Source organism: Labrus bergylta, chromosome 7, assembly GCF_963930695.1.
Source record: "Labrus bergylta chromosome 7, fLabBer1.1, whole genome shotgun sequence".
NCBI lineage: Eukaryota > Metazoa > Chordata > Actinopteri > Labriformes > Labridae > Labrus > Labrus bergylta.
Genome location: NC_089201.1, coordinates 23,693,039 through 23,720,617, shown reverse-complemented (window position 1 = coordinate 23,720,617; position 27,579 = coordinate 23,693,039). Strand labels below are relative to the sequence as shown.

General features: G+C 39.0%; 1 protein-coding gene across 12 annotated transcripts in view; it reads left to right on the top strand.

The window, feature by feature from the left end:
* Positions 1–27,579, top strand: part of LOC110002867 (pleckstrin homology domain-containing family A member 5) — a 75,103-nt gene that overhangs the window by 555 nt on the left and 46,969 nt on the right. For all 12 annotated transcript variants that reach the window (XM_065957077.1, XM_065957075.1, XM_065957074.1 and 9 more), the window contains exon 3: positions 946–1,003. In XM_065957077.1, coding sequence (XP_065813149.1) covers positions 946–1,003 — 58 coding nt within the window. The remainder of the gene's footprint in view (positions 1–945; positions 1,004–27,579) is intronic.

Below are 27,579 nucleotides of genomic sequence, written 5' to 3'. Positions count from 1 at the left end.
TCGTTTTGACGTTTGTCAGTCAGTGAAGTTTGACGAGTTGTTGTTATCTAACCTGCATCTAAAACAACTTTTATTAACAGCCATACGAAATTAAGTGATTTCGTATTTGTCTTTAGTTTTAAGCACACTGGAGTCGTCTTTAAATGTGCAGTCTGTTCAAAATGCATATTGATGAGAAGTCGAGCCAGTTAAAACAATAGGTAGGTCGCTATAAATCTACAAAATTTGATTCCTGTCTCCCTTCGCTTGAAAAAGATCCGTCAGTATTAAACGCAGCGTGTTACTTAGCTAAATTAGACCCTTGCAGTGTATCGTACAAGTGACGTTACCATGCGACTAACTATGTAGCAGCAGCCTCCTCATTGAACCTTAGGTCTCTGCAGAGCATTCCCACTCATGTTGTTGAATAGCTGCTGCGTCTCAGAAGGGCTGCAAATAACGAGTGGTCTACACACCATTTCCCTCATCAAATCATTTTAGTCTACCAGCTCTGCGGTCGATGGAATTTCCCATAGTCCAAAGTCATTGAGGCTAAAACAAGTCGGTTAATCATCATTCAGTTTCCACAGGTTCTTCCTGCTGCCAATGTTTTAAGCTGACTAGATATGGGTTTTAAATTGTAAGAATTGTCTGCTTGTTTTTTTCTGATGTGTTATAGTAGGCTACAATATGTTAGTTATATATTTGGACTACTTGTTAGAAAAACAATGGGAGGTCGTCATGATGAGTCTTTGCCATTGATGGAACAGCAGAAAATGTATATTTGTACTACTTTTTGCTGTTTCAAAACAAACAGCACTATAAAACAAGTATTTGCAGCCCATAAGTTGGGGTTTAAAAATAGCCTGATTTGTCTAACCAACATGTTTTTTGACTTGAACTTCTATTTCTGGAAATGCCTCTGCAAATGCCTTTTTTGTTTGACCAAATCTCCTGTTTTCACAGATCTACCCACTGGATGGGAAGAAGGATATACTTTTGAGGGTGCACGCTGCTTTATCAAGTAAGTCTATCCTGCCCCTACCACAAGGCACACATAGAATACCCTAGAACCTGCAAACAATATATCTCCCCCGTCTTCCCCTATCCCATTTTTCTTTTGTAACATAAAAATGAGTAAGGTCTTTTACTCGCTCTTTTGTGAAGCGTCTTGAGATAACATTTGCTAAGAATTGGCGCTATTCAAATAATGTTTGATTGACATAAACATGCACATTCCTTTTGCATGTAACCATGTATGCCTTAATTATAAACACAAATTAATTTCTTGCCAGCTTTGCTCCCTCAAGTGAATGAAGAGCTCATTCAAATGCAGGACTGCTCCTGAGAACATGCTGTGTTTTAGAAGTAAATACGACTTGGCTGTAAATTAGGAACCTTTACACCATATTTATTTTCTCTAGACGCCTATCGCAAAAGGTTAATGATTACACAGGAACATTGTGCAAATACTGGGCAGACACGAGCAAAGTGTGGTTGCTGCCTTCTTGTGAGTTGTAAATATATTCAGACTTGCCCTGCTCAGAGTTTAGCCTATTTGAAGAGTTGAGCCAACTTGTAATGCATTTTCTTTTTTTCTGGCAGTTCATACATTTTTAAAAAATCAGTTATCCTTGCTGTTTTGGTTTTTAGTCTGCTCAAACTTTGAAATGACACTAGTAGTAAGTAGATGTTAGAAAGTGTTTCTGAGGTACATGCCAACCTTCCTACACTGGTTTCTTTTTTAACGTCCTTTCCCCTGCCCTGTTTGTTTCCGTTTGGTTGGTAGGAGAACATGTGACACATCATCCATGTTCACTCAAACATTGGTATCGTTCAGGTTGTGCTCCTCACTGTTTGAAGACCACGTTCTACATCAGTACTTGGCCATGTTACATTGTTGTTCCTCTGCAGTCTGTTTCACTTTTTTCTCTCTTATCCATGGTAGTCTGATGCGACGAATGAAAAGAGATCACAAGTGTTATCATTCAGTCAGCGCAGATTCATCAACTGTCATCAGAGTATTTCAAATCCAAGGATACAAGTGGAACTATCCAGTCATTTTACATGTCTTAATGAAATGCTCCTCTCCCGTAGGGGTTTAGATATTCTGAAGATACATTTCTCTTCTAAGATACAGAAATGCCTCTGTGTGATTGAAGAAATTGCAATACACAGGCTACGAATTTAGGATATTATGCCTTATTATCCCGACTCAATCCCCTCTCAGCTTTGACTTCCTCATAAATTTGAGAAGCTTTATGTGGCAGGTTGCCAGGCAGTCAGACTGAAAGGCAGTCATTTTATATTCCAGTACTTTATCACAGCTTCTCAGCACGAAAACAGAGTCAGGGACCACATTCATTAGTTGATCACTGCGATCCTGGCACAGTCAAATGACATGGTAATGTTCTCTGTATAACAAGTTAAAACAACAACAGCAACTGATCACATTGTCCCCCACAAGGCGTGAGGACTGCATTTTGGAAGAGACAAAAAAAAAGGATGTTTATTTTATGCCTCAGCTGCTTTTTAGACACCTCTTAGGTTCAGGACAAGATTAAAACTCTAATGAATTGTAGTAACGTGAATTCAGTTGCTGTGAATCCAGTAAATTCCTAGAGAGTTTGCAGTTTGGTTGTAATCCTCTCCCTAGTTGCTCTATCTCTACAAATGAATTAAGCTGTCGTAGGGGTCACTGGACTGTTTGCAGCATCCATGATAAACCAGCTGTTTAACAGAGGATAAGAGAGACTGTGATGACTCAGGAAATACATGTGTACAGATTTGGAGACATTTCTTTTTTGATTTTTCAGATATGATTTAACATATATTACTTCACTATCACTTAGTCTATGAAATACTTATTACATAAGACATATAATGACAAATGCAATTTCCCATTGTTCAAAAGGATTTTTTTATATTGCTTTGTTTTCAAGCCAACAGGTCAAAACCCACAGACTCCTGATTTTTAAGACAATATAAAAGTGTCTTGTATTAATGGTGATAGGAAGTTTTTGCTTATCAGACAAACCAAAGAGGACTATTTACAAAAGCCATGTATTAGCTGATGCATGACTGCTCCATAATGAGAGCACATAACTCTGCAGCTGAACCATATGTGAATCTTCTAGTCACCTTTAAACATAGGAACCAGTAACAATAAACAAAGGACAGAACCGTCAAGTCTTCAGCTTGGTTAGCTGCATGTTCTTAACTGCAATTTAGCAAGTGTTATATCAAAACATGGAGAAAACAGCCCCAGGACTCAGTGTCTGATCAGCAATGTGACCAAAACTGTGTCTAATTAAAAACAATTTTTAGAATAGAGCTATGAAGCAGAGCATTGAGTGGAATAATGTAATTTAGAGAGCATCGGACCAAATAATACAAAGTGTATTTAAAAGGATAGCCCTCTTCCCTCTAGTCATTATGGTGTCTCACATTAAACTCTCACCTCTCTAACCCTTCTTATCTTACTGTCACTTATCAGTGGGTCACTTATTCTGTCATGTGTTTTCTAAATACTGCAGCTGTGCACATATATATTCTTCTTTAAACATATTTTGAATTGACTAATGTTGACGGCCTCTACATTAAATATACAGCATGCTGCGCTGCCTTCTCATTGAATTAGACTGAAATGCATATATTTAAGCTGTTGCAAATCTAGTGCTTAAAAAGCAGATAATTAGTCTTCATGTGACCAAGGCTGCTGGCTTGTTTGTTCTGTTTTCTTAATTTCTCCAGACTGTTATGGCCCGGGAGTTTTCTTCTTTGTTGTTTTACTTGGCTTTGAGAAATCTACAAGTATGTACAACTGTGTCATTGTCAGGGGCAAGTATGGGCAAGTCACAGTACAAGATCAACTTGTCAGTCTTTAGTGATGAACATGTGCCTAAGATGTGTCTTTAATAATTGGCTTTTTAAAACCATGAATGTCACTGTCCTCGTGACTCATTGTTTTGATATCGAGATTTGTTGACAGGTTTCTGTGATAACTGTCTTGGACAGTACTTGTGCATTTTGAGGCTTTATGTGAGGTTGCCAATAAAAGCCTCAGAAAACTAACCAAAACCACCAACTTTACTGTAGGTTATGAATTTAGTATTGGTAAATAGCACATGTTAATGGTTATATTATTAATGAACATGAACCACATAAATAAACTGTTCATACAACAAAAAACAACACTCTCTTGTGTATAGTCTCAAAATAAATACAAACTTGACCATTGATACACTTATTTTTACTCAATCTTTTTGAGCCTGCAAAATGATAGGGGTCTTACTCTTTTCCCGTTCTGGCTGTGTGGCTTGGCTGTTACCATCAGGTTACACAGTGTGAGCATCAAGGAGCAGATTGTGCTGACGTAGACGGTCCTCTGATGGGATGGGATGTGAAGGATGGAAGGTGCAGATTGTTGGTGCGATAGTGTGGACTAGGCACAAGATTTGATTCATTTATGTCGCTATATGAGTTTTGAATGAGTGAAGGTCAGTGTGGATGGTAATTGAATCAGTCATGGCTTGATGCTCTGCCAAGACTGAGCTGCAATCTTTGAATTTCTGGGTTGTTTGCTGATGGCCTGATGCCAACACAGCTTTTTCTTTTGGGGAACTACATGTGAACTGTCCAATACAGCGTGTGAGAAAACATGGAGGTGTTCATTTGCAATTTATTTTCTTTAATTTAATTGAAAGGCCAACATGTATAACGTTAGTTAGTATGTTTTGACAATGCGAAGTCGGACAGGAATAAGAAAGGTGAAAATATTGTCCAGACTGTTGATTATTTTTTAGATTTAATGGATATAATGATTCAGAGGTGAAGAATTCAATATCATCAATACAAAGTAAAAACACTTGTTCAAATCCTCATCATCAGGATACGCAGACCAATATAGTAGCAGTCATTTTTTTAAAATGTATAGAAGAGCTCAGTTATAGATTGTCAAATCCTGACCTACAGATACTTGTTCTTTATTATGATTTGATTTAAATGTAAATGCGGATATGATTAATGTTTGTATTCTGTCGCCTATGATATTGTCTTCCTTTTTTGTTTATTTAATGTTCTGTTGTGCATCAACAACACTGACACATTCCATGTGAAAACCTACTTGGCAGTTAACAAAGATTATATCAATTGAATGTCTTTTGAATGAACCTGATGCAAACTTGTGAAATCAGAAAACATTGCATTGTTGTCCATAGGCATAAAATCATACAGGGATAAAACCATGACCTACACTACACACTAATATGAGCACACACAAACACACTAACACACACACACAGAGGCACACAGTACTATCATTGTATCTTCTCATCTGCTGTTGCTTATGAAGAGTGTCGATACGAGTCGATACGGCTAACCCATTAGTCCTAATACATTCAGGGTTTTGAGCCGGTGGCTTTTGGCTCTTGTTTCAGCTGCTGAACTGCTGCGGCTTCTGTCCCCAATATCTAAAACCATAATCCACACAGTAGATAAACAGACACTTTTGTTTAGATTACCTGTCTTACTTTGGACCCTTTGTTGAAAGTCAGGACCTGGAAGACTTTGCTCTTTTTGAGCTACATCTGAGTAAAATGGTTGAAGTGATGGTGAGGATGTTGTACACTTTCAAGAACATAATGCAAAATACTGGATGATACATAGGCTCTGTGCAGCTTACTGAATGGAGAGGTAAGTCTTGGACTTTTTATTTCAATACATTTTCTCTGTTTCCATCTCTTGTGTGACTGATGAATTCTGCAGCCACCCAGAGTGCAGTAAGTGCTTGTTTAGTTTTTGTTAGTGACGTTTACGGCTTTTTGATGAGACTGTGCCATCTGGCAGATTTGTGGTTTCCATTTTATCTCTGTAGCACATAATCCCACATTTTAACTTACGCTACCGGACATGATTTGGCCAATTGAGCCAGCATTTTGTCAGTATTTGCTTTTTATGTCTGCTAATTAGGATTTATGACCTGTGTGGACCTTTCAGAAGTGTGTATCAGGATAAATGTGGCGATTTCAGACCTACTGGTGCAAAAGGATTACAGTAACATGTCGTAAGGCGAGTGATGACCCTAATTAAGATTTTGTTGCCATGTGGAGTATTTACAACAATTATGTTTATGAAAAGGGAGGAACAGATCTCCTGCCAGTTCCCTTCTTTATTCTCTATTTCTGTCTCACTTATTTTTTTTTATAGAATACCCCAACTGCAGAAGCCCAGACTAATTGCAGTAGGTTACACTGTAAGACAGCTGACATATTGTTTTGAAGGCTAATGAGTGAATTATAAGTTCAGGAAGAAACTCAAACACCTTATCCTCACAGTGCTGCAGACCAACTGAGTCTTGCCTGATTGCTGCCTGTTTGTTAATGTTTCATTTGATGATATTTTGTCAGCGTCCTTTGAGGGTAATTTGCTGCTCCTGAGTGCTCATCAGTATAAAGTGCAATATTAAATAATCATATTGTACTAGCCTGCTCTGCAACCACCACTTTCATTAGACTGTTCACTTCTGCTGCTGCATAATTCATCACTCAGAATAGTGGAAAAGATGTCAATGGAAATCTGACCAATTATGACCAATATCTATCCACTGCATCTCTGTTAGCTGAAGGCTCATTATGAGCTTAGGAGGCACACTTAAGCTCATAATACTGAACACTTACTGAAGTCATTGTCAAAATAAATAGTATCTGGTTAGGTTAATATCGATCATTATTCAGTATTGGTCATTTTCTGTCACGTATAAATAATCAAATTGCCTTTCTGACGACTGTTTATTATTAATAAAAAATTACAGCCATGTTGTGTAATAATGACCCTGCAGTATCAGTGAATACAAGATCTTAACACACTAACTCTCTTTTTAAAAGTTTCCGATTTTAACAATTAGCAAATACAGAATCCCATTCAGAGAGGAATTTCTTTCTGGACCTGGCAAGAGCTAATTTTATTTTCAGTCTCTTGTAGCTCTCTTTTTGGTCTCCACTAACTTCTGGAGGAAATGTCTGTCTCTTTAGCTAATCAATGCAGCACAAAAGTCAACAACAACTTGTTTACTCTGTTTGTCCATTTTTTGATGAATGGCAGCTAGTGTACTGTTGGCCTTTAGACCCCTTTTTGCTCAAATCAGATGCCTGCCAAAGAAGTAAAAAACACAGTAAGAGTTTACCAAAACTGTAAGCTCTAAAGATTTGACTAAGGAGTTACTTTTGTTTAAAACACACATTTTCACATCACACGTTTGTCAGTTGTTCTGTTTAAAGTATTGAAATTTGTTATTTCTGGGATACCCTTGCATTAGATATCATTCACATTTATCATAACCCATAATAATAATAATACAACTTGTGTATTTATCAGTTTTTTAAAACACAACATTACAAAGTGCTTTACACAGATAAAAGAGCAAGGATACAAAAAAGCTACAGACAAACATACAAACATGCATACATCTACACAATCAGGCATACACAATACACATCAAATCTGTCATCATATCCAATAAGTTACAGTCACCTCTAAGCCTATCATAACATCCTACACAAAAACAACAGCCACTAAACTTTGAGAATTCTTAATAGTAAAAATTTTAACTCAAATAGCAGGAGAATAGTTAGAGCTTTGTCGGGCAACTTAGGAAAAACAGTATATAGTGAGGTTGATATATTTGATTCTTGACCAGAGAAATATCAGAGCCACTCTACCAAAAGTGCAGCACATCTTAAATGGTGAAAACTGTATTAAAGTCCTGTGCAACAAACTTGCAGGCTTTGGCTTGCGGAAGACTGCTGCTCATGTGCAATGATTGAACAATGAGTGCATGCAAATAGGCTGGTAGGTAGAAAGGCACAAGGACGGAAATACTTAAAACAATCCTGTGATAGGACAGCTGTATTATTGTTTTTTAGTTTTGACAGGATGTGATTAAAGTACAAGAACAATATATGTATAACAAAAAACTGGCTCCAACTAATTGGTTACACTCTATCATTTTTCTCCACCTGTGTCACTTTTCGTGCCATTTGACCAGAATATCTGTTCTTGTCTTGCCTCCTCTCTTCTTCACTTTCAACTCCGCATTCACAGCCACTTCACACTCTGACACTTTGGGGCATCAGTAAAATGAGGCATATTATCGGAGATCTAAAGAACGGATTAGCATGTGAAAGACCTCAAGCATATGGAACGTTTTAGTATTTCACAAGTGACATCAGCTAAAGTATGCAAAAACCTTGCAATGCGAGGGGACAGTTTGGGGAATGGGCTCACATTGATTAATATTCCTGTCCTACGTTGGTTTACATTGTCTTTATTTTCAACTGAAATGATGCACGATTGAGTTGTGGTCTTCGGGCAAACACTACAGGGTTCCTGTCAGTCCTTCATAACTGTCTTGACACACAGTTATCAGAGACCTTAAAGGCTCTCTGTTCTCTCCAGAGAATAATACAAGCTTCCATCCTCGAGCAAAGCCTCATATCAGACCTGATTATGTAACCCTGAATATCCAAGTCAGAGCACTGAGATAGTGAGTTTGAGAGAAGTGAACAAGTGTGTGAACTTAAACACAACATAGGGCTGTAATGTTAAAGCTTTGACAAGTAATTTAATTTCTGACCTTCACATTGAAGGTAGTTATGAAAAAAAGATAAATATTGACTTCACAGTTGAAGTGTCTGGTGCATTAAATCAGGTGCTCTCTGGTTGGGCTGTTTTTTTTAGCACTACTATAAGTATCATAATACAGGGATTACAGAATAGTTTATACCATATTTAGATTATGTTAATATGGCATAAAGACATCAAATATTGCATAAACACCTGTGAGGTATTTGAGATGAACACAGTATCACAAAATATAATATTTTAGATATTTTCTTATACCCCGATTTTTTTTCATTTGAATGAGTAACAACATACAACTTTACAAAAAAAAGATGGGTCTGTTTTATTTTTCTCGATGTGTGCGTCAGCTGGTAATACTGTGGCATCGTATACAGATTTATTATAAAGGAAACAAGTAGAGCCAGTTTCTTTAATCTGTTTTGTTTGAGCTGCAGGCTATCCCAGCACACACAGAGTCTGGACATCTCAACACTCTGCCATACAAAGACAGATGACCTCATTCACACCTGTGTGCAAATTAGTTTCCAATTCACTTACCATGTGTGTATTGCATGCTGGAAAAAACTTGAGCAACCTTAGCGAATTCACACAGAGACAAAAACAATATGCAAACACTTAAACTAAACAAAAAAACATCTTCAAAAATAATTGGTGGCATAAGTTGTTGCAGTGGAAATGTGACGTAGTGGATGAAAACATTGCACCACAAGAAGGGTTTTCACAAGACCAGGATTTTAAACTTTGATATGATACTACTATTTCAAACCACAGAGACAAAATTAGAAGCCCTTGATACCCAACAGTGGGCAAGTTTTGTCTGCATGGAGTTTAATCTTCATTTTATTTTTTTCATGACTTCCAAAATTGTAATTAAAATTGAAACTCGATCAATTCCCCAGAAAGTGACTCACCTCTGCCCTCTTCCTATTTGTAAGAGACATAAAATGTAACTTCTCTATGAGACACCAAAAGGACTTGAAAAATCACAGTTTTTGCCAACGTGTTAATGTACATCTACCACAGCTTTTCTTTCTCTTTTACTTGCCACATTTTTGGGGTTGAACATATAACAGAAGATATGTAGGTTTATTTTCCAGCTCTGGTACTTTTAAATTCTACTGATCAATAAAATAACAAATATTGCATTGTTTTCAGATGTGGTATGAAAGTATCAATCTTTTGACAAACATAACCCTGAGGTGTTATCTGACTGAGAATAATGAACTCAGAAGGAAACACTACTTGAACTCTTCTCATTGTATTCAACGTTTCCCATTATTATAATCATACACTGATTGAAAGATAGTGTCTTTATTCTTGAGTAGAATTATTTTGATGATCTCAGTCATAGTCATGAATCCCATAGTCAGTATCTTACGGTATGTTATTGAAGAAGTTAGAAGTTTGTTCACATCCACATGGCTCACATTATCAAATGGCACATCAGGGACAATGCTTTATTCAAACTGCTAAGCTCTGAGAGTGTTTACTCACCCCCTTGGCAGGAGGAGGCTCTTATTGCTGTGGCTGCTGACTCACTAACTCTGTCAGTGCTCAGTACTCATGCATCACTCTTGTGTGTGTAATGTGATTTAAGAGGGAAACCAGTGGACCTGGATCCACAGTACATCATCCCTGTTTGAGCTCCGTAATTCTCCGTTGTGAGGCCGGTTGCTGACTGGGGAGCCAGACAGTCAAACGAAGAGGCAGGCTTTTTGCTCCTCAGTCTGCTCTCACGCGTTGCAGTCTCTGTGGGGTCCTTGCCATCTGGAAGAGAAGTGTGTATGTGTTGTAGTGTTTGGATGCACTGTGTGTGAACATATGTGTTAGAGACCCTCTGATGTCTGTGACTGCCCCAGGTGCTGATTAAGACAGTTTCTGTGTGAAAGAATCCACATCAGCCCAAGTTATCCTCTACTGTGGGTTCTTGGTGTTCTTGGATGCCGCAGTGTTTTTTTGTTGTTTACAAATTGTTGGCACTAATAGTTGCTTGTTCCTCTTTTATCTTATGGGAATGATTCTTTTCTCAGGATTGAAATCTAAACGCCTGGCTGCCTTGAAAAAGGATCAAAATACTCTTGTGTTCTAATCTGACAGACTTTCTCTTCATTTGCAGACTGTCAGATTGCTCTCAAGCCTTGCTGTATGTCAAACTCTTTCATGGCTCTACAAATGATCACAGGCAAAAAGCCATTTTTTTCCTCAGATCTTCAATTCTGTGCAAGTACTAAAGAATGTGTATGTAATCCAGTATGATATAGAAGATGTTGATTAAATTTAGCCTATCTCTCGGGTTTAGCAGGGTCCGAACGTATAGCCTGTGTCTTTGGTCCTAAAGCCTCTTAGTTGTGAGAGTCTTTGATTTAATGCTGATAGAGCTGTTGAACGTCAGTAATCCCTTTTGTAATTTACAATGAACTGTCCTTTGTGGATGTATAAAGTGGGGACAGCTGCCGTCTTTGGGGTCAAGCTGTTGGTGTGATATTCTACACGTCATTGAGTTGACATTTACATATAAAAACGTTGCCTTGTTTTTGTGAGAAAACTCAGACAAAGTGCTTTAAATGTACTCTGCTTTTTCATGGAGGGAGATCTAGCTGTAAAAGTCTCTGTCTGCTTTCCCCTTTATATATTCCACTTAACTGTATTTCTATGTTATAGTTGGAAAGGTATATCAAGTCTGAAAGGCACAAGTGAGAAAGTTTTTGCAGCTTATAAACTTTGAAGTTAGTGAGACTCAAAGATCATGATGGTTCTTAAATACCCCTTGAGCCAGACTGCCTCCTTCAACAGGGTCTATTTAGGTGAGGAATACAATATTTTTAAATGTTTAAACAGGAATATCTTACAAAGCGCATGAGTGGATGCTGTAGAAATAAAAGTCATGCTGATCAGTGCGTACAGTGGAAATGCAACTTGCACAAGCTGACAAAATCATAGTATTAAGTCTGCATGATAGATGCTGTGCTCTAAAAATGTTGTAACTTCAATATCATGCCATGACAAAGCCTGCACCATAGTCACAATCTTTTTCTTTCTCCTTTGGATACTCTTGTCTGTCTACCCCTGCTCTGGTGGACAGTGCATGGTCCAGTGGTTTTCCAGATGGTCTGTGATGATTAGGGGGCTTTTGGAAGCCGCCACTCTGCCCAAATGTTGTTCAGCTGTGAGCTCTTGGAGCAACATGTTAAAATGTCCACAGAGAGCTTTGGAGCAGCATATTGTTTCCTGAAACAAACTGTTACAAATTCAGCCTCTTTATCCACATCCAGACAGGCAGTCAGGCCTCTGCTCTTTTTTTTTCTCCTCAACTGCTGTGCATTAGAAGAATCCAAATCCTCTGTCTTAACATTTAAAGAGTTCACGTAAATATTTCAGCATACCATCTTTTCACACTCTTCCAGGGGATTAAATAGAAACTGTAGTGATGTACTGGGAGCTGCCAAGTTTTCAATTTATCAGCAGTAGGATTAATATCATACCCTGCTTGTCCTGTAGCTTCAGTTTATTCCCTCCTTTCTTCAACTGTAGACCTCACATCTCCCACTATTGTCTCTCCCTGGCATATGTGGTTCAGTCTTAATGTGTACTCACAGCAGGGCATTGTTTTTTCTATGACTCCTCTCTACGTTTTAAATCCTCACACAGTTCTCGTCTGTGTCTGTTGAGCTCAGTCAAAGCACTAACACTTTGCCTACTTAGGTTTGACTTTGATGTTTTCTTATAAGGAGCATAGTGAGTGTACATAATTGAAAATAAGTGGCTGGCAGGTATTTGATAACCTTACCTTATCTCTAATGGTTTAATCACTTTTAGGAGGGAGTTGTTACGCTGTGAGGCTTGTTTTTTCCTCAACTCTATCTCCAGTGCTGGCACTTGTAGAAGCCATTCATCTAAAAAGTCCTTACGTAATATCACAACTGAGTGAAGGGCTTCCATAGTTATTCCCAACAAACATACAGCCAAAGTGAAACTGCTTTTTACAGCCACTTACTGTGCCTCTCTTGTGTGTCTGCGTGCATGCGCTTTACTGTGAGGCCCATCCTGACTTGAGTGCACTGTCGATTTTTCTGCTAGATGGGACACTTGACAGTTAAAAATAGCACCCAGGTCATCACGACTGCTTCAAATAGCGCCTAGTTCTCTGAGGTGCATAAGCACTATCAGAGACACCAGATTAGAGGGAGCGGAGATATTTAAAATTATTTGAAAAAAAAGAAACCCTCTACATCTCCTCATAATACCTGTATAGTGTGCATAGTGAGCTACTTCAGTGGATTTGGTTCTATTTGAGGGGCAGGTAGGGATGTTTTGGTTTGGCAGTGATTGGATAATACACCTCTCCTATTGCTCAGCTATTGAGTAGTGACTCTCCTGCTGTCAGAGTCCTCTCCCACGCTCTCTCCTCGGATCTGGCCGTCCCTGCTTAAACAAATATTTGAACTCTGTGCCAAGTCTTTCTTTGAGTGTATACCTGCTGTGATTGATATTGTACAAGCTTTAATGCCATCACTGGAGTTACCATAAGAAGAATGTGCCGTACTGTGGGTAGAGTCACATAAATCTTTGTTGTCTGTTCTTTCAAATGAACAAGAGCTGTTAGTCCAACAAACACAAAACCCAGGAAAAACAATCAAACTATTGAATGTGCATCCCTTGATCTAGATTTGGGCCTTGGAGGGAGCAACACATTTCTCTATAATGTTATCCTTATTTGTTTTCTACTGTACTGACCATTCCACCTGTAACATTTGGACATCTTTGCTTTTTATTATTAAGCATACATTGTTTTTCTAGCTCTCCTTTAATAACACAATTTAACCTATACAAACATTATCACCATTGCGTATTTGAGCCCTTTGCAGTCTGCAGAAATGTACTTCATATAAGCCCATGCTTGTGCACATGCATGTCTAAATGCACAATTGTTGTGATTCTCAAGATACAGTCCAAAAAAAGTCCTAATTTGACTCTCTGGAAATCTTGGATGACCCGTTTTATGGGCTGAAGAGGAGAGAAATAATCTAGTTTCTTATCAGTGCACAATTCAAAAGCAATCATCTGTGACGGTGTGGGGTGCATTAGTGCACATGGCATGGGTAACCTGTACAACTTCTTTGGAAACAGCATTGAACAACCAACACTGTATACTAGCACTAGTGCTTAAGAACTCCATAGGTTATCCCTAAGAAGACGCTGCAATTAAATCAATCAGTCCCTCTTTAGCAGCCTGCGTTCTGTCTCAGTTAGAGGGTGTGAGAGATGAGGCCACAGTGGAGTGAGCTGACAGGGGCTTCATAACTGCAGTAACGGTGGTACCACATTGTGATCCATCAGTCTAATCAGCTGTCAGCCCTCTGCAGTATGTTTCTGCAGCATCATGGATGGATGTCTCTGCAAGTCAAGAGTCAGGTTTAAATATCAGCACTAGTTGCTTGAAGATAAATGCAGCCTTCTCACCTCAGTGCTGCTATTCACAAACTGATGTGTGCAGACATTCCTTCTCTCTGAGTAAGTGAGAGCTGACAGTGTTTCATTGTAAGACCTCTGCTGGTGGTTCAGATAAATACACCCTACACTCTGACTGTGATGTTGTGATTGCTGCGTCTCTGCCTCTGTGCTTCTGAGTGAGTTGGTGGGAGTAAGCGAGACGTCTTTGCTGTGTGACAGTTTTATTACTGCCTGCCACTGGCCTCATGATGAGCCTTATTGAGTGTGTGGGTGGGTGGTATGGTTTGTGTATGAAGGGGTGGGACTATAACAGGTACAAATGTCACAACCGTTGGAGAGACGTGCAATGATATGAATTTCACTGAACTGCACCAAAATAAGATAGACTTCAGATCACACAAAGGGTATAAAAAGGATCAGCACAAATCCCTGCATGTTAAGAGAGGTTTGTATGCTCTTATACTAAAAAATGTGTTTGTGTTATCGCACTTGTTATGAGCTCTCCTTTGGTTGGTTTGTGGATTTTTGGACCCTTTCATTGGGAGAAGAAGTACGTTATTGTAGTGCTGTGGTAGGTTGTCATACACCCAGAAGTAATGCTTTTCTTTCTGTGTTTTTCTGTATCACATCCTCAGACAGTCAAGCTTTCAAATCTCTTTAGTCCACAGTGTAACTAATATAGACTAAAATTCAAGTCATCATCTTTAATCTAATTGTTTTTCAGATTTGTATAACAGTGATGTCATTTCTGTTAAAATAAAACTTTATCTCCTTATTTGGAGTCAGTGTGGGAAGCAACATAAATACCTCTCAAGTCTCTGAGTATTTTTAGTCTTAACAGGCCTTGATAAACATGATTTCAAAGAGTGATTTTATGATGTTTTTAGATGGTTTTTAAACCCTGGTACTATGTGCAACAGATCGAAATCTGTTTGACTGTAGAGAGGCTAAAAACTTCCCCAGATCAAAGTTTCTATTGATTCAGAACAATCTTAAGTGGACTGTAAGATCTTGTGATATGTTAGATTTGTTTTCATTGTTTATTTATGGAGGAAGGGGGCTCTTCAGTCATTCTGCATGACAGTGTAAATGTGTACACAAGAAGTTTCCTCTTTGCCAAACAAAGCTTAGCTGGAGCTGGTCCATTGCCAACCTTAAAATTGGCGTTACCTTACCTACAGTCAAAATTGCAGCTTTTATTTCGTTCTTTTATTTAGAAACATAGCCATGATAGATCCTGACAGGAATTGTAAACTTTCTCTTGACAGATGATTCTAAGGTTGTTACATGTAACAATTAACATCTAAATAGTTTTTCACATTTTACTTCATGCTTCCAAGGCTAGTGTCAGTGTATTTGGGGTTTTTAAGGAGTGGCTTTTGGCTAATAATTTGGGCTAATGCTAAAAAAAGGAGAAGGCAAACAGAAAACTGCACAGACTGAAAGTAATCACAGACTCGAAAGTGTTGAGGTGGCCAGGGTTAGGTTTCCACTTAATTTCCATTCTTCCTTTTTTTCTTCTTCTTTTGTTTAGACAGTTTTGGGTGACAGGCAGTCCGAGCACTTCTAAGGCTTGGTTAGACATAAAACTCTTCCTGTTGAGTCACCCGTGCAGAATGCTCTTAGTTTCTTAGATTTTAAACAGTAGTCTGCATGTTAAGTCTAAAGGTCGTACTCAAACTATGACTCAACATCAGCACCAATATACTGTTGCTTCTGTTTCTAGCAGCTGCCACTATTTAGATGGGCATATAGCAGCATACGCTCTCTTCTCATTTGCGATATTTATATTCAATAAAGCATGTCACAATGAAGCTTGGTGAAGAACGTCCCTCTGTTGTTTACATAGCATTTATTTTTATTTTTATTTGTATTTTTTTAGATTTATTTTTGGGCTTTTTATGCCTTTGATGGATAGATAGGACAGTGGATAGAGTCGGAAATCAGGGAGAGAGAGTGGGGAATGACATGTGGGAAAGAGACCACAGGTGAGACGTGAACCCGCCCGCTTGAGACTACAGCCTCCATACATGGAGCGCACGCACTAACCATTGCGCCACCAGCACCCCTGCATAAAATTTATTATATGATAAACTATCTATTGACTGTTGCCTCCTATCAAAATATTATTGTATTGCTGCAGAGTTGGATGCAGTCTGAATATGAGCACTAACACCTTAAAATTGAAGTACATTTTTCTCCCTCTGAACAAGGTGACATGTTCCTATATTTAAGCTGCAGATGACCCAGTTTGAGGTCCTGTTATAATGAGACGGTTTGTTGAGAGGATGAAAGATGTGATTGTTATGTCAGACTGTGAGGTTAGGAAAGAAAGGGGAACAGTGGCAGTTCTGATGTCTTAACTTTACATTCAGCATTGTGCTGCCCTTCACCTGTGCTTAGAAACAAGATCAGGGACTGATGCAGACCAAACTAGTAAACTGCATCATTGTTCTGACAGGGTGAGGAGTTTAGTGACCCTGCTGGACCTTGACTTTTGGGAGGCTGATTCAGACTTGTCAAACGAGGCTACATCAGAGTTTCCCTTTGAGATTATACCTGGGAACAGGTGACTTAAAGGGGACCTGGGAGCAGACCTGTTGTTTAGTATAGAGGCAGCATGTAGTTTTTGGCCTGGGGCCACCTTTGGTAGCCCCCAAAAGCAGCTGATAAACAATGGAGAGAAACATAGGAATACATAGATGATATTTGGAGGCACTTAGATATTTCCAAAAAGACTGGACTTTGTGTGTGTCTGTGTATGTGTGTGTGCCTGTGTTTGTCTCTTCGACATATGCTGCTGTTTTATTCTCCTTCAGTGCAGCCATTAGCAAAATGATTTGCCTATCGCTGCGAGCAGCAGAGAGATGAAAGGCTCTTTGATCTGAATTATTTTGAGGTTTCCTCGTTTGATTGAAGATATTTTCAATTTTGAAATGTCGGCTATTGTGTGATCAAGGTTTAGTTGCAGACATTGTCTGAGTGAGTTTTAAGCATTTGTCTTTCATTTCATCCAATGATCTCAGTCTGGCAGTATTAAATGCATGATTGTCTAAAAAGATTAAGTAAGCCTTTAACAGTTTTAAAGGTTTGTATCAGAAGTCTGTGTATGTGTTGCCTGTCTGCTTCCATTTTAACTTGAGGTGATTATGCTGGCATGTTCAAGATATACTTCTAAAGATAAACCAGCACATTTGCATGCATGTATAAATCTATAAAGAAAATCTAAATGAAACATGTCAAGTCTATTTTTATATTTTGTGCCTTCGACAAAAAATTACCAAAACATGTAAATATTTTTGCATTAAGTATCTGGATTAGTGTGGGCATTCTCATTGACGTTGGAAATTTGCATGCGAGGGAAAACGAAGTCGCCAGAAAAAATGACTCATTTCTGCTTTGGATTTGGGTCTTGTTCTCTTTAAGTCTTCTCATCTAAACAAAGATTAGTCTTAACATTAAAAGCAGCTGTGCTCACAAATCTTCCTCTGTGATTTCTTTGATGAACGTGCATAAATATACTGACATCATCCAATTCCTCCTGTGATGTTATGCTAATTGTTTATGCTTGCATGCTTTACTGACTCGTCTCCTAAAAAAGGCCTTTTCTTTGCATCCTTTTCCAGCTGTATGGAAGCTGACCTTGCTGCTGAAAGTGAGAAATAAGCATTGAGATTAAGTCCAGATGTGAGCTTTCTTGCTATTAGTGATTTTACCAACCAAGTGTGATTACTGTTTTTCCCCAGTAGAGGGCACCAATGTAGCATAGCTTGCTCCTTGACACACAGTTTCTAAATTCTATCATTAGAGCAGAGCAGGGGGTCTGCAGTTCATTTAAGATGTGATATTGCATCTCAGAGACTGTGTATTTGGGTTTATTGAATATTTTTTAAATGTATTAAGTATTCAGATTGTTGTGGGTATTTAAACCTATTTTTGCAGTTGCAGTGCATTAGTAAACTGATTTAATTTATCCAGAATTTGTTTTGTTTTTTAGTCATAACCAGTAGTTCTTCATTATATTCTTAATTATTTAATGCAAATAATATGTCTTTATGTTTACCATTGGCCACATTTTGTATATAATTTGTGTAATTAATGTGGCAAACCTTATGAGGGCAGTGTTTTCTTTTCACCATAACACCTAGAATCTCATTTGACAATGTAATTACAATTAGAAACTTCACTCCATTAAGAAATATATAAGTGCTGGAGAGTGGGTGCAAGTGAATACACATATTTTTTGTGTGAGAGGAGGGGTTTAAAACAGTGCTAGAAAATTATGTGCACTCTTATTGATGCCACATATTTCTTCCTCCTTTCCTCGTCGCCTCCACATGTGTGCCTGTTGCATCATCAATCCAGGTAAGTGGCACTTAAGTGCATGTCTCACTCGGAAATAAAAAGCCTGGCCTTTGCCAAGAGTAGGAGGATGACTGGCTGCATTTCACCTTGACGTGTTTACAGTAAAGTGTGGAATCCAAGAGGGCACATTTCTTCCTACCATCTTACCGTTCATAGCTTCTCACACAGCTGATGTCTCTATTTTTGTTGAAAGAGCCTTGTTACGCATGTGGCTACTGCAGAAACTGCGCTGTAGTTTCCCCTCTCCTTGAGGAAAAGTGGACAGCATTGAGTTCAGCATTGAGTTCAGTTTAGTTCAGACAGCTAGAATGAACTGTTCACCCAATTACTCCCTCTCCCTCTCTTCTGCCTTTCCAAGTAATCCCCTCCCCTTTTCTCATCTGTACGTGTCAGGATGTTGATGTATTGCCTTTGTGACCCCTTATAACTCTTTACCTGACACATGCAGCTGTTGGTCAGAGGACTGAAACCAAGAGGGAGTTGCTGCAGTCAAAAAAGTTCAACATATTTTCTTGGAGCTTGTTTATATGAAACAGTACTGTGCCTCCATAGTTATCATGCATATGCTGGGCCTAAGTGCTTTGTTTTCAGACATGCTGAGCTGTATGAAACAGCATTTCAACCCCTTACAGAAGGAGCTTGTTGTTCTTATCTCTGAGGGTTTGAGTAATGCAGCTGCACCTACAAAAACATCAGTGGGTGACCAAAGACGAGACACTCCCTCTAATAAGGGAGACAAAATCTGCCTCTCCCATGTCTGTTTAACATCGCAAATAAAATCAAGGACGTTACTTAAGCATGCCTCACGTATGTCCTTCAAATTCAAAGCTTTGCAACTTGAAATTGAAAAGTCAGAATAAGCCTTTCTGGAACTAAAGGAGAGGTATCAGGGAGGATGACGAGAGGAGACATACACAAACATGCTGACCTAGCATTGGGCTATGACTCAGTTGACTGCCCAGCACTGAACGCTGTCCTCAATTTGTTGGCTTCCCCTGCACACGCCCAGTTCTTGTTGTAAACTAGAGTGTCATTGATTGCCCCCATTTCCTATATGGATTAACAGTGTGTCATAATAGCATGTAAAATCAGGATGTTTGAAAGTTCAGTGAGGATAAAAAGCTGTGTGGGCCAAGTTATTTTATGGAATTTGCTACTTCACTCGCACGTTCAACCAGTATGTTAAGATTTGTTAACTGGGAGTCTAAATACATATGACTCCCTGTGAGTGTGGAGCAATCGTGTCCTGTCTCTGTGTATTTTTCAAGTTCATTGCTGCCTCACATGTTTACATCTGTTCACTTGGATAAGGCGTGCTAATGAGACAGTTATGTTGCAGTTTAGATGCTACAGCCAATCCATTTCTTCTAAGATTCAGCATTCAGTGTGAAATATGATTTGTTTGTTGTTGACGTGTCTACACAGCAGTTTGCTTTATTTTGTGTCTATACATTTTTTATCAGTAGCTTAGCTTTCGCTGTGCCAGAAAAAAAGGTAATAACTAGATAGATAGCAGTAGAAGTTTGGGTTACTTTATATGTTGATTTTTAAAACTGTACTTCACATGACTAGAGCTACAGGCAAGAAGTGGAAAATATGCTTTCCACAATGTTTGTTTAGTCATCTACTGTTTGCCTTCCCGCAGCCTGAAGATGATAATATTTGACAATCCAGAGCACATGATGAGTGTTTTTTCGCTTGCCTCCCGAGAGCTCATTTGGTTAAAGGAAAAAGCCTAAATAAAAGATGATGGTAATAATAACCAACAAATGTACATGTAATTGAAAGGTAATGCTCATGTCAAAGTAAATATAGCCCTGTCTGATTACAGGGGCTGTGTTCTTTACAAATCACCTTCCTTTTAATTTCCAACACATCATTTTCTGAAGTCATGCACTCACTTTCTTTTGCTCTCACTTTCTTTCTTCCTCTCTCTGTCTCTTAATGTGTCCGATTCTGTCACTCTCATTGCTGACCCACTTCTGTTGGTCATCTTTTCTGTAATCAGTTGGACTGATGTCTCAGTGAGGGAATGCTGCTTGTATTTCTGCTCACGCTAGCAGCTATCTTTGCCTGGGGACTGGAGGAACTAGAGCTTAAGAGATCTTTTATTGCATTTCATTACCATGTCCGCAGAGGCTGTCATTCTCTAAATCTCTCTGTCAATCTGGAGTCCAAGTCTTTCCTTCAGCTGCTATTGTGGTCGTGGCTTTTCCTCCAACTACAGTATGTCTATATCACTGTCTGTTATAGTCCTGGATGATAGACGGATCAATAACGCCCCTCACCAGGGGTGGTGTGTGGTCTTATTTGTTCATGGCTGCATTTGATGATATTGGATTTTGCTCCTATATTGAGGGCACACACACTCCTCTCATTCACACACTCTCTGTCAGTCTGACTAACACTGCAGTTAAACTTTCCATGACATTATTGGTTTTATCTGAAGTAGGCCAAAGCAGAAGCCTGGCCCCTCTGGCAGGCCTACTGAGCATGCTCAGTGCTGCTGAAGGCGAGGCAGTTCATCACCAACTCGTTCTACTAATACAACTGTACGTCTCTCAGCATATCTTTGTGGGTCTGTCACAGCACAGACCCACTCGGCACCCCAAAGAGGGAACCATACAGGATTTAAGAAAAATTTGCCACTATTTTTATCATATCTTTTTGGTCAGTAGAGTTTGTGAATTTGTCTGTCTTCTCATTGTTTCGGCTACTTGCATAAACTATCTAGGACACTAGATAGTTTGCTCTAGGAAAAACTTCTCCATAGTTGGAATTGATATGCTGCTGTAATCATAAAAGAACACCTAAGAGAAGAGGGAATAATGTGAAAGAGATACAAAATATTTTTGGTTATACTCTTATTACTTAACTTATTAGTAATCTAGGTGATTTTGACACTTCGGCAGTATTTTTCATCTGCCATTCATGAGGAGCAAGCACCCCGACGCATAATATCAGGTCATGTGACTTCTCCATCGCTACATGTAGCCATAAACCAGAAGAAACCAACACAGACAGCAGGCAGAGAAGCGAAGCCAGATGTCTCAGTTTGTGTTCCCATTTCATAAATATGATATGCAAAGGGGGCATTATTCTGTACTAGTTCTGCTATTAGTATTCAAGCAACTCTGACCAACCAGTTAGTCATTTTACTCTAACAGGGTGTTTTAATATATACAACCTTTAAAATGACCCTTCAAAAAGCCTTTAAAAAACAGAAGAATAAGTCTCTCTCTCCAATAAATTGGTTATTTTTCTGTTTCTAGAGTGTCTTAACCTTCAAGTGTCATTTTATTTTTTGCATCTGCGAGTTGCTCCTTGAGTCCTACAGTGTGGGAAATTGTGTACATCAACAGCACGCACAAAAATCAAGCTGTGATTTTGTTATTTTTTGTCACATTTTAGGTGTAAAAAAAGAATTCCCAAAACCTACTTAGATCTGCTATGGAACTGGGGCACCGCGAGTGTCTCTTTCTCAGTCATTTTTAGTTTTTAAAGAGCCTAAATAAAACATAGATAAAGATTTTCGTCCGCTTATAACACTTGTATTCAAGTGAATATTGAAAACCACCAGTAACCGCTACAACAGCAAAGGGAGATACATAAACATTTTCCTTCTCTCTGTTGCTCCCTGAAGCACTGAGTGTATACTGCTGTAGATCACACTATATCAGATTCTTACTCTCTACTATTTACACTCTGTCCTTCTTTTTCAAACATACATGTATAGGTGCACCTGTTGAAGTAATTCTGGGGTTGTGACTGATTGAAAAGAACCCCTTTTAGTGCTTTCTCCCCATTCATATGTATTAAGGCAGTTAGCTGTGTCCTAAAATAAGAGTCATAAAGCCTTTTTATGGTGGGATGATGGTATTATTGTCTAGTTGGGTTGAATAGACAGTTTCATTTAATTGTCAACAATAAAGATGGTAGCTATAAGAGAAAAAAGGGCCTTTAGTGGCAGTAAATTATTCTCCTGGCCGTGATGAATGGAAATCTGATGCAGAGTCATCCAGAGAGAAAATAAAGTTGTGTGTTTAGAGGGGGGGGGGGGGGATCAGTTCTATTTCCTGAATGGATACACAACTTCTCTTTTATTACATGCGGACATATATCGCCTCTAGCCTGTCGGAGCAGAGTTGATAAATATCAGAGCATAAAGTTGCCCCTCTTTTCATGCTGCACTCTACACTGTGTTGTTGGTGTTTGCGCTGAATCTGCATCTGACGGCCTCAATCAATCAGAAAAACAAATGCAATCTCGGGAGGGGAATAAGCTTATGGAACGGGCGATGATACATGCTGTGCTGTGCTTCTCCAATTGCTGCGTACTCATCAGTTCTAAGTCAGTGCTTGTAGAGACTCCTTGTGTTGGTGGATGGGGATGGTTTTATTGGCTCAATCAAATCGGAACCATGGCCTACATTATCCACTCCCAGCAGGCTCATTACAGCCGCAGACAAGAGTTGATATATTCGTTAGGCTCACAATGAACTTTGTGAATCCTTTTGGCGTTTACCTGGAGGAAGTGAGAGCGGGCAGTTAAAAAGGTCTGTGCAGTTTGACTATTGTTTTTAATAATAACCTTATAGCTCTGAGGAAATTTAAGTTCTGTGTGGATGTCCAGACATCGTTGATATTTAACATAGTGACTATTTTTGCAAAAAATAAGCAAAAATAAAGCTGAGTTCTCCTGCTTGAGGCCATTGTTGGCAGTTCCTATGCATTTAGCTCTTGCAGCTTCAACCTTGCTATATGGCTGTATAATCTAGTTTGAATAAATATGTCTCAGCTAAAACACCAAATGTAAAGTTTTGTAGCTTTTTTGCATTATACGTGAATGGAAAATCAAAAACAAACTGAAACAGCTTGTATTTTTCCCAGGCAATCATTATATTTCACGTGAGGGTGCTAAAGGCAAAAGGAACAACAGATTTTGCAGCTGCCCCTCAGAGACACAGAAAACATAGGCAATAACTGCAGGTGTTTCTTTCTACACCTCCTGTAGCTACCTCTGTTAGATAGAAGATTGGAAATTTCCTTACAGGATGATACCACTGTGGATAAAATGCAATGGTTCATCATTTTTCTAGGGTTTTATGGCTGTGCTGTTTGCATAAATTGGTCTGGCCCCTAACGTTAGTTCAAATAACAATGTTGTGAATTTAATTTAAAAATGCTAATTAATAATTATATTTGTTTTTTTATTTCGCTCTCTAAGTTTATTATTAAGAAATGTATATTGTCTCTGACTATAGAAAGTCAGCCAATGAGAAGCAGAGTGGGATTTTCTGGCACAACTTCACCAACTACCAAGGTGCATGAAGAGTGAAAGGCTTCACTCATTTAGTTAATTAAAGATGATCTTTTTGACCTCTATATAAGCCACCAGGATGTTCTCATGCACCTATTTCATATGAGGGGCATGCGTAACTTCTGAACTGGTCTAATGAGCGATTTCTCCACCTGCGTTACCAAGTTACATGAGACTGCTTTTACAGGTTCATTCGTTCCCTGTCATTATTATTCACTGTCTGCAACTGTGGGTATATGTAGAGTACTGCAAACTGGAAGAAATACTAAGTACCAAGAAGCATGTCTGTTTTAGTTCTCTGTGCATGCAATTTCCTTCCAGCTAAATGTTTGTTCTTGGTTTAATATTGTTTCAAAGTCCATGACCAGTTCTCATGTCAACAGAAGCTCCTGTCCACTAAAGCTGAGGAGTTTTCCACCTACATTCAGCTCCTGTCAGGAGGTGCAGCATCACGTTAAGTAGCTCATGTTCGCTGATTCAAATTCTCGACTAAGATGTAACGGGTATTAGAAATTATCTTCAGGAGGAGCAGAGATTTTACTGCACACTTTGTCATGGTACTAGTTAAGGCACTAGTACGGGGCAGAAGCATAAGTTCCAGTATAATAGCAGTGCTGTTTACACAAGGAACACTTCTATTCATGTATTCAACAAATCCTTGCAAGCCTCAGAGCTTACCATTAATATGACTTGATCTGATTCCAACAATATTTTGTGGTTTTTCCAAAAGAGTCAGTGCACCATGTCTCATCATTGTGCTAAACTAAAGCGCCACAGAGTGATGCTGTGCTTACCTAAAGAATTTTGTGTTTATCTTGAACAGTTTAACTATAAATAATTCATAACAAAATAATTGCTTGTTGTGTTTGGATGCCAGTGTTGCAAAAAGAGTTGACAGGCTGATGTTGTCAGCTGTACGATCCAAGATGTGTAGGATCTATTAATATTTCTTGAAAAGCTGGAGCCTCTGCACCCTTTGCTGACACTGAGATAAACAGGAATAAAAGTCAAGCCCGTCAGCAAGCAGTCATGAGTTGGCCGAGTTGTGTTGAAGGGGGCTGGGCTTGGCTGGGCTCATGCTAGAGTGCATCCCTATTGATGCTTTGAATGCAAACTTTAGAATTTGTGACTGTCCGTGCTGCCAAGACTCACAAAACAGCCTGAGTCGTGAAGCGAGTCAATCTGACCCCCTCTGTTCACTGCTGGCCTTCTGTGAGGTCATTAACCAGGGACATTGTGCTTATCAACACTGTTGGGTCACTGATCTGAAGGCCTCATTTTCTTCCCACTCTTTTTGCTTTATCTCTGTGGTAATTTCTGTGGTTTAATCCCAGAACCTCAGATTGCTGTGCCTGCTCCAACTGCAGCATATCTGCTTTTATACTTGGATGAGACAGATCCTAGAAACAGCTTTTTCGATTTTCAATGTGTCATTAGCACAGTGAATTTTGGCCTGCTCGTGTAGTACCAGTCAGTGGGGTATCGGAATTCATGAGAGGCTTCAGCTCTCCTAAACTTCCTGGCAGCCCGGGGGGGGGACTGTGAGTTTGACTTCCTCATTGATTAGGCAGTTTTTTTTGGCCTCTTGTGCTTATTGATCTTTGTCTAATTGATCCTTATTTCTGTCATTTTTTGAATAAGTCATTTATTCTCCCATAGTTAAACTTATTTCATTATATCCTCTCAAAACAGTATCAGAAAAATAGCCATGGATAAAACTCTAAATGCAATTATTTTCAATCTTTTGACAGTGGTAAATCAATACAAAATTTAAAATTAATTATGACTCGTCTAGACAGACCTTCCTTGAATTAAATGCAGCAATGCAGAGTACTTTGAGTTTAGTATCAGAGGGCAGGCTATCATCACTGCAGTTACGGCACATGATAAAACCTGTCTTGATGTGAGATTTCTCAATGCCTAACAAACATGTCTCCACAGCAGAGATGGAAGCAGCTCATGAGGTTTCTTTCGCAGCTCTGTTCTTTAGGAATCATGTAAGTTAGTATCAATATTTCATTGAATAAACTGTAGTTTGTTTTCGATTGAATATTTTCCAGAATCCATTAAACTACTTTAACATGCATGTGTGCAGAAGTTCATATTGTATATTTAACCTCTCTTTAGTCCCTTGTTGATTGGAAAAACAGTTGTCTATCCACTGATGTCACTGGAGTTGTGTTACTCTGGATGTCACTGCTCATGCACCGAGCAGTCCATTGTTGTTTTTCAGCTCCATTTGACACAGTCAACTAATTATTGAAGCTGGACACCCCTCCTCCCCCCACACTTACACACACCATTGCACCAAGAAGCTCACCATTCAGTCCATCTTCTCATTGGCTCCCTGAAAACAAGCTGGCAACAAAGTTTTCTATGCATGCAGTATTCTCGTGCTATCACTGGGTTGAAAACAGTTCACAGCCATGGTATCTGCAGCTGATCAGAACAGCAGCAGATAATGGCCTGCAAATCAGTGACAAAAGACAGAGCTTGGGAGTGTAGGTGGAAGAGGAAAGAGCCAGAGACGAGAGTGAGTGAGTGGGCAGGTAGAAGAGGATCCTCTGAGAGTGGATAAACATGTGAACACTTAGTGATTTCCCTCTCCCTTCCTGTCTCTCTCTCTCTCTGTCTCTCTCTGACTTTGTGTGGGCAGCTAATGAGTCTGAAAGCCTCTCCTCTGCATCTGTCAGCTGAGAACCGGATGAATCTTCTAGTGCATGCTTAAAGGAAAATAAATGCTCTATTGCTCATTGATAATTGCTACAATGCATTGGAGGAGTTTATTTTAAACATCTTTTCACCATAGACTTCCCTGTGTGTCCAGGTGCTTCGTACTGTACTGCCAAGGAGACCAGTTTCTCCACACAAGAATATAACATATATGATTCAAGGTCTTAAAACTTCAGAATAATGAACTTTAAACTCAGAACTATACCACAACGGCATATTCATTAGCATGTTGCACACAACTCAACTGTTAATGTACAAAATATTATAAAATCAAAACAAAGTGCCATTACTCGTCTCCTGTCTGATTCTGCCCAAACGGAGATTGAACAGTATGAGCTTTCAAAGGCAGTGCAGTTTATTGCAGGTCTGTTGTACTGGCTTGTATGTTGCACAGGTGATATCATTATTCAGTCTCTGTATCTGCATCATAACTTTTGGAGGCCTTCAGCTCTGACAGTCAGGCAGAAGCAGTAGAGCCAAACCACAGTGATAACATCATCAACAGATCTGAGCTTGCCCACTGTGTTATCTTTACTCTGCCATAAAGCCCAATGGTGTGTAGCCATAAAATGGAGTGCAGCTCAGGGTTGGGTCTGGATAAAACAGTGTTTGTATGACCTTGATTCGGTCACAACCCCACTTAAAAAGATTTTCAGAGCAGTGGATAAAACTCCCACTCTGTCTGAATACCTGATGTACTGGTGTAAGGGCTGTTTGAGGTTTTCCAAGTTCCATGTTTATACCCAAAAAACAAACAAACACAAGAAATAGCAAAAAGTTGAAACCAGAACAAACGATCCCTCTTTTTTGATTATCCCGATTGATTTCACAAGTTCTTTCACTTACCCAAGACATAGCACTGAAACACTGAAATAGAAAACCTTGAGCTTTATGAGTCACAGAGTCTGTGATCCCATCCTGAAGACGTATGTTTGGGCTAAATCAGGGGGGCTAGTTAACTGTGGTGGTGACATTTATTTTTTAATGATCTTGCAGATTCCCTTAAGCTTCCTAACAATTAGGGAAAATGATGAAACTAAGTTTTTAGACTTAATTTTGGTGATGGGAGGATCGATCCTCATCAAGGTACTA